The sequence below is a fragment of the Myotis davidii genome, unplaced genomic scaffold (genome assembly GCF_000327345.1).
Source record: "Myotis davidii unplaced genomic scaffold, ASM32734v1 scaffold415, whole genome shotgun sequence".
Classification (NCBI taxonomy): Eukaryota; Metazoa; Chordata; class Mammalia; order Chiroptera; family Vespertilionidae; genus Myotis; species Myotis davidii.
Genome location: NW_006287951.1, coordinates 5,084,812 through 5,093,262, shown reverse-complemented (window position 1 = coordinate 5,093,262; position 8,451 = coordinate 5,084,812). Strand labels below are relative to the sequence as shown.

Below are 8,451 nucleotides of genomic sequence, written 5' to 3'. Positions count from 1 at the left end.
ATCCCCCTGGCTTCCCCTCCCCCCCTGTGGCTTGTGTCCATTGGTTATGCTTATATGCATGCATACAAGTCATTCGGTTGATCTCTTACCCCCCCTCCCGCCCCCAAACCCTCCCTGTCCTTCCCACTGTAGTTTGACAGTCTGTTCGATGTTGCTCTGCCTCTGTATCTATTTTTGTTCATCAGTTTATAATGGTCTTTATTATCCATAAATGAGTGAGATCATATGGTCAATTACCATGTTTCTCGATTATTAGTTAGGATAATTTTGGGAAATGCCAGGTTAAAGACTATTACATGATTTCATTACTCTAAGATATCAGTCTCTAAAAGGAGGCTCAAGTATAAAGTGTTCTGCAGCACATACCTTTGGAAAATGCCATTCTTAGCTCTTTTCAGAGCTAAGATTCTCTCTCATCATTGATGTTATCCTTTCTCTTAAAAGGTAGAGGCCCTGGCCAGTGTAACTCACTTGGTTGGAGTGTTGTCCCATACACCAAAAATTGCAGATTCAAGTCCTGGTCAGGGAACATACCAGGTTGCAGGTTTGATCCCCTGTTGGGGTGCATGCAGGAAGCAACCGATCAATGTTTCCCCCTCTCTCTCTCTCTCTTCTTCCTCTTCTTCTTCTCACTCTTAAAAAAAATCAATTGAAAAGATAAGGAGCAACATGTATAACTTGATCATTCAAAATTCATGACATTATTATTTACAAAGCATTTTGTCATTATGAGTCATACTAGCTAGACCTCCACTGAGATATCCACACAGAGCTTTTGGCTACTAAAACAGATATCAGTAATATTTTTTTTATTTACTGATTTGAGAGGAGGGTGGGACAGAAACATCAATTTGTTGTTCCACTTATTTTTGCATTTATTGGTTGCTTTTTAAAAAAAATTATTGATTTCAGAGAGAAAGGGAAAGGGAGAAAGAGATAGAAACATCAATGATGAGAGAGAATCATTGATTGGCTGCCTCCTTCATGCCCCCAACTGGGGATAGAGCACACAACCTGGGCATGTGACCTGGGCTGGAATCGAACCCAGGACCCTTCAGCCCACAGGCTGATGCTCTATCCACTGAGCTAAACCGGCTAGGGCTATTGGTTGCTTCTTGTATATACCCTGACAGGGGAGCTTATCAGAATAACACTGTAACCAACTGAGCTACCCAGTCAGGCTATCAGTAATAATTCTAGTTCTGTGTCATTAATTTTTGTTACCAGAAGACCTAAGCATAAATAAGAGGAAAGATTTGGGGAAGGAGGAGAAGTCTAGAAAAGATAAAGGGAAAGAAAGTCGGCAATCAAAAGGAAAGATTTATTTGGTGCTGTGGGTCATAATGCTGTCAAAGAGTCATTAGGGTAATTTGTTCCTTTTTTGTCTTGATAGAATCTTTAATGTCAGAGGAGCATTTGGATGTGAAGAGTAATGCTTTTATTCGTGCTTTGTCTGTCTAAATTATTAACCTTTAAGCTATTACAGTATTTACATACCAGTTATAAAAATGTATTTATTGTATAAATTATATTTTTTCAAGCATTTAAACATTGAAAAGTCACTCAAATTGGCTTTTTACAAATATTCTTTAATACCTTAAAGAGCATGCAAAGCACCTCACACAGTGATTTCAAAATTGATTATTGTACGTAACATTAAAAGCCCATTATAAAACTATGTTAATATCAGGGATTTAAATGTGTCATTTAAAAAATTATCTCTATTATTCCGATCCATCTTTTTTAAAATATATTTTTATTGATTTCAGAGAGGAAGGGAGAGGGAGAGAGAGATAGAAACATCAATGATGAGAGAGAATCACCGATCAGCTGCTCACTGGGAATTGAGCCTGCAACCCAGGCACGTTCCCTGACTGCAAATCGAATCATGACCTGTTGGTTCATAGGTCGACGCTCAACTAGTGAGCCACATCTACCAGGCCTGATCCATCTTTTATGTCCTTATTTCATTTTCTTCCCATTGTTATGTTTTTTATTTTTTTATTTTTTTATTGATATCAGAGAGGAAGGGATAGGGAGAGAGAGAGACGGAAACATCAGTGATGAGAGAGAATCATAGATCAGCTGCCTCACGCATGCCCTCACTGGGGATCAAGCCCACAACTGGGGCAAGCACCCTTGACTGGAATTGAACCCAGGATCCTTCAGTTTCCAGGCCAACACCCCATCCACTGAGCCAAACCAACCAGGGCCCCATTATATTTTTATTCACTTAATCTAGAGAGTTAGAGTTCCCCTCTCAGCTTTATGGCATAATGACATACTTAGAATCACTCAGAAAAACAAAAACAAAAAACAAAAAAAAAGAGAGAGAGAATCATTCAGAATGACTCTACTCAAATCGGTTACCTGAATGGACAGACTCCTTTTTATAGTTAGTTTCTTATATAATGGATATGATCTATTTAAATTATTGGCTCCAACCATTCAGATATGGTTTTATTGTGTGTGTGTGTCCTTAATCATTGTTAAAATGACACTTATTTCCAAGTGACTCACCTTCTCTTTACTATTCAATTAATGTAACTCAGTTTGCAGTTGTTTCTTTTGAGTAGGCCCTGATCTGGTTCAGTTAAATGAAAAGCCTAAGGTCTGTTTGAGTCACTGCAATTACAAGGTGTTTTTTAGTTGTTTTGTTTTAATTTTAATTATTGTATATGCACAAAACTTAATATTAAAATTTTTTGGAGAAAAAGTTCTGTTATTCTGAAAATGAAGGAAATTATGTACAAGAAGGTATTTTTTCACTTATATCATAAACTTGATCCTTTTCTCTCCTTTGTGATTGTAGCAGGAAGAAGCAGAATGGGAGAGCATAAACGTGCTGTTGATGACGCATGGCTTAAAACCTTTAGTTCTAGTCAAAAGAACAGATCTTAAAGGTAACCAGATCCTATTCTTGCTCCTGATGGTAAAAAGCTGTTTTTTCCTTTACAATATTTTTTTCTTAAAAATTTTTTGCCTTACCTTTATTTTTACTATTTGTATTCTATTTTTAAAAAAATATAGATCTCATCGTTTTTGACAAACGGTCATCACAAAGGATGAGACAGAACTTGCAAACGTTGATGGAAGAAACAGCGCGTCAACAGAATGTGATCCAGGAGCTCATAGAAACTAATCAGCAGCTTAAGTAAGAAAATGGGGTAGGGGACCTCTCTTGAATTTTTTGTATCTAGGTGGATGCAAATACAAATATATATTTTTAAAAAATATTTTTATTGATATCAGAGAGGAAGGCAGAGAGAGATAGAAATATCAATGATGAGAGAGAATCCTTGATTGGCTGCCTCCTGCACGTCCCCCACAGGGGATTGAGCCTACAACCCGGGCATGTGCCCTTCACTGGAATTGAATCCGGGACCCTTTAGTCCGCAGGCCGATGTTCTATCCACTGAGCCAAACCAGATAGGGCACAAATATAAATATTTTTAATAGGTAATCTTTTGGTGATAGCTTAGCAAAGAAATTTTAGAAATTCATTATGTTATTAGATGAGTAGATTTGTTGATGTGATTTGTGTTTATTACTAAGGAAGGACTTGTGTGTCTATCATTAGAAAAGAACTTCAACTAGAAAAATGCCGAGCAGTAGATCAGGAACAACGAGCTAATGACTTGGAAGAAATAATGGAGGGTGTGAAATCCAAAATTGGTGAATTGGAGGATGAATCCATAAATAGAGTTTGCCAGCAGCAGAATAAAATGAAAGATCTTCAAAAGGAGCATAAAGCTTTACAGGTACTGAGTTATATATTTTCTTACATAATAGTAATATAAAACAGATCATCAAGGTTACAGGTGACTTCCATGTTGCTTAATTCAATGGTCTTTACCTTACTTGGCCTATTACTGTTTCTTCTTGAGATTCCTCCTTTGTTTCTAGAATATTTTCTCCTTTGGTTTCCCTCTAACCCCACTGCTGATTCTTCTTATCTCCCTAACCTCTCAGTGTTGGGATTCCCTAGTAGTAATTCCTTAGTCCTTTTCTCTTCCCTATATACTCTAACTCCCTTGGTGATGCTCAGTCTTTCTTAGCACCTAATTTAAATCTATAGTCCAAACCTCTTCCCTTACTTCCTGACTCATTTCCCACTACCCACTTGACATCACTAATAGGCATCTAGAACTTCACATGTCTAAAACTGAGTTCCTGTATTTCCTCTCCAAAACTTTCTTCTTTTAGTCTCCATTCTGGTCCAAGTCACCTTCACTTATCTCCTGCTTCTCTCTTGGCTTTGCTGCTTCTCACCTTGCCTTTTTTCTTTTTCTTTTTTTTTGTTAATCCTCACTGAGGATGCTTTTCCATTGATTTTTAAGAAAGAATGGAAGGGAGAGGGAGAGACAGAAAGAGAGAAACATTGAGGTGAGAGAGACACATCTACTGGTTGCCTCCTGCATGCGCCCCAACCAGAGCCAGGCATTGAGCCTGTAACCGAGGGACTCGCCCTTGACTGGAATCGAACCTGAGACCCTTCAGGAAGGGCCGTCACTCTACCTACTGAGCCAGAGCAGTTAGCGGTCCCCTTGGGGGTTTTTTTTGGTGTTTTTTTTTTAACATATTTTTATTGATTTCAGAGAGAGAGAGAGAACGAGAGAGAGAGAGAGAGATGATGAGAATCATTGATTGGCTGCCTTCTGCACGCCCCACACAGGGGATGAACCCCACAACCTGGGCTTGTGCCCTGACCGGGAATCGAACACTGACCTCCTGGTTCGTAGGTCGACGCTCAACCACTGAGCCACGCCACCCGGGTGAGACTGTTAATAAAGGCTCACTGCGATGGACAATGAAAAATTCTCCACAAGGATATCTGTAGATTATCAAAGGAGGAGGAAGAGCGCATTGCCACTCAAAACAGAGTATTTTCTTATCTCTGCAAAAGAGTTCCTCATACCATCTTGGATAGACAGTAATGTTTACTTTATTGATATGTGGACAGATTCATCATTTTTTAAAACTAATTTTATCTTGGGAGTGGTTACATATATCACTTATAAATTGGGGTCTGCTTTCTATATAGCAGGATAAAAATCCCCAGGATTTCTGAGCAAAGAAATTAAGCCCAGAGACAGAAAGACAAGTTAATGATGAGCTGTAATAGTCTAGGTGGGAGATAATGAACGCCTGTGTTAGGGCTAAAAGAGAGATTGCAGAGATGGACCGAAATTGTCCAGACTGACTGGCTGTCGTTGAGAGGAGGAGAGGAGTCAAAGATTACTGGATTTCAAGTTAAATTTGGGGAATGGAGAGGAAAGATGACAAATTCATTTTTGGACATGTGCCTAAGCAACCTTATGCCAGCTATGTAGAAATAGCAGGGCTACAGTTAGAAGGACTGAACTCTAGAGGACTTCCAAATTTCAGATAGACAAAAGAGAGGCAGAAGAGAAGTTATGTTTGGGCGTCAGGATAACCAAGGAACAGAATGTTTCAAGGAGAAGGTGGTATGAAGTGTTACATGCTGCCTCATCAGTGTATATGTTTACCTTCTTCCTGTCTTAATTGCTCAGAACTCCCATTTGACACAAATAACTCCTCACTACAAGTTTATTGAAGATAGCCGGTAGCAGTCACCCAGAATGAATGAAGAAGTTTGCTAAGGAGGAAAAGATAAAAATGGAATGGTAGCTTAAGAGGGAAGTGTGGGGATGAGAGGGCTTGTGAAGGATAGAAAGGATGATATGTAAGCTAGTATGTGTTGGTATGGGGAAAGGTTGAAAAGAAAGACTAATCCATAAAGTTATAGTATTAAAAGCACAATTAGCTGAATTAGATTTAAAGGCAAGAGATTGGTAAGTTTCCCAAGATAGGAGAGAAATAGTATGAATTCTTATTTTAAAAAGAATAACGTGAAAGTATAGTGTTATTTTATTTTTCTTTGAGGATTTTTTAAATTAAAAAAGCAGTACATGCTTCTAAAAATTCAAATAATATAGAAGTGTTTAAAGTAAAATGTTATAGACCTGCCTGTCCCTCCTAATTACCACACCTTAGAGATAACCACGTTAATCATTTGGTTTGTGCCCTTCCTAGTGTTCACAACAGGAGGACTCTTGGTATTTTGGGTGGGACAGTTTATTATTGTGTAGGGTTGTCATGCTCATTGATGAAATTTTAATATCTTGCCTTCTCCCCAGCCAGTCTGCAGCCCCAACTCTGTTCCCTAGATTATAGTATTATCCCCCAGTTAAGAACCTATAGAGTTCTTTTTCAATACACATACAAAATCGCATACAATTATTTCTTTAAAAAATAGTAGTGGTATACATTTGGCTATGCAACATTAATTTTTCCCTAACTCCTTATTAGGATATACAAAAATACATTGTTTTTCTAACGCTTCATCATTTTCTATAGTATGGATGTGCCATTATTTATTTAACTTTTTCCTTGTTGAAGAGTAAATTGTTTCTGTGTTTTCACCTTTCTCAATAATGGTGCCATGAGCAACTTTGTTCATCTTGACTACAACCTGGGGCATATATTTCTGTGAGAGTGATTGCTACAGGTAGAACTGTTGGGACTACGAGAATATACATTTAATATGCTGAAATATAATGATTGTGGTTATTTTTAAAACTATACTTTGAAAGTAATATAATATATGATTTAGTATAATACTGCTGGCAAAACCACTTAAATTTTTTCTAAACTTGCTAGATTATCTGTACACTTATCACTGTAATTTGAAATTATGTAGAAAGAATAATAAATGCTACAGTATCACATTTTGAAATAATTTATTTCCTGTTTTCTAGGTTGCTTTGCCTAATTGACTACTATGAATCCAAAATTAGAAAACTTCATAAACAAAGGTATAACTAATCCTGTATGGCAATTTTTAAAATACTATCCAGTTGTGAATCACACCAAAAGTAGTCAGCCTTGTGAAACCTAAAATATGCTTTGGAAATCTACCTAATATGTAACTATGAATTTTTTAATAAAGCTCTTGAAGATTGTATTTTACTACTTATGTTAAAATCTATTGTTGCATTTATATTAAATATATATATTTATTTCGCCAAAATATTGGTTACAGAAGAAATAGGATTTATTGTATATTTTAAAGTATTATAATTTATTCTATTTGATGTCATCAAGCCATCAGATACTGAGTATATTCACAAAGTGATATAATTAGATACCTACCAAAGTGCAGTCTAATTAGTGTGCAGATTTATATGAGCTAAAGATAAAATGTCATAGAGAAAAATCAAGCATATAGACTAAAACACAGTTTACCTCTGATTAAAGAAATTAAGGGTAAAGATAAAAATAATGGTCTTCAGTTAACCTAAAATAGCTGAATAATCTAAGGCCAAATGACCTAAAGTGCTTTCATATACTATGGTCATTAAAATAGTAGCTATTCTATTTCATCGTTTATAGATGGGACAGTTCTTTTAACAGATACTTATTTGAGCACCTTCTTTGTGCCATGGTTTGGTTTAGGGACTAAGGATACCATGATAAACTAAGCAGATAAATCTCCACTTTCATCAAGCATACATTCTAGTATTTTTAAGAAAAATAACTTTCCAGAAACTCAGCAGGACCACTGACAGAGCTGTGCTGGTTGCTGATTCCTTCAAACCCAGCCGTGGGCAAACTACGGCCCGTTTGAAATGAATAAAACTATTGAAAAAAAAGACCGTACCCTTTTATGTAATGATGTTTACTTTGAATTTATATTAGTTCACACAAACACTCCATCCATGCTTTTGTCCCGGCCCTCCGGTCCAGTTAAAGAACCCATTGTGGCCCTCGAGTCAAAAAGTTCTAGCCCCTTGAGACTCTTTAAAAAAGAGAGCACTCTCTCTCTTTTCCTCTCTGTAAAAAATCAAAATATATTTAAAAATAAATAAATAAATAAAAATAAAAAAGAGAGCAGATGGAGGGAAGAAGTGGAAAAAAGTGAAAGGAAGGGAAGACAAGAACAGCTCATGGTAGAATGACTCCTTGCTTCATTCTATTCAGAAAGCAGTATTATAAGTAACTGCAGGGACCTTCTGGTTTTCAAATGAAACTTATGTTTTAGATGGTAGGCATGGTGTTAGCTTCTACAGAGATAGGACAAAGTTTTAGGTAGGATCCTTATATTCTAGGATTTTGCAGTCTGTTAAGGGAAATAAAATGTCCACTTATACTTTACATTTTTTCATATAGTTATTTTGGTGACATAAAAGTACTAGAAGGAAAAAAACAGTATGTTTTGTTTGTTTACTCATTCAACAAGTGCTTTTTCATTCACTCTTAGGCTCCATACTCTTCTAGAAAATGAGATACCATGGCAAACAAGACAAAGTTCTGGTTTCCATTGATCTTATATTTTAATTAAGATGATAGCAGATATATTACTATTAGGTAGTAGTACCTAATACCTAATACCATTCTCTATAAGGACAAGTAGGAAATTTGGCTTAA

At 36.5% G+C, this 8,451-nt stretch overlaps 1 protein-coding gene across 1 annotated transcript in view; it reads left to right on the top strand.

The window, feature by feature from the left end:
- CEP70 (centrosomal protein 70kDa) overlaps positions 1-8,451 on the top strand; it is a 45,348-nt gene that overhangs the window by 12,295 nt on the left and 24,602 nt on the right. Inside the window, 5 exon segments of the mRNA XM_015561361.1 lie at positions 2,813-2,903; positions 3,031-3,154; positions 3,581-3,761; positions 4,794-4,933; positions 6,783-6,839. Coding sequence (XP_015416847.1) covers positions 2,813-2,903; positions 3,031-3,154; positions 3,581-3,761; positions 4,794-4,933; positions 6,783-6,839 — 593 coding nt within the window.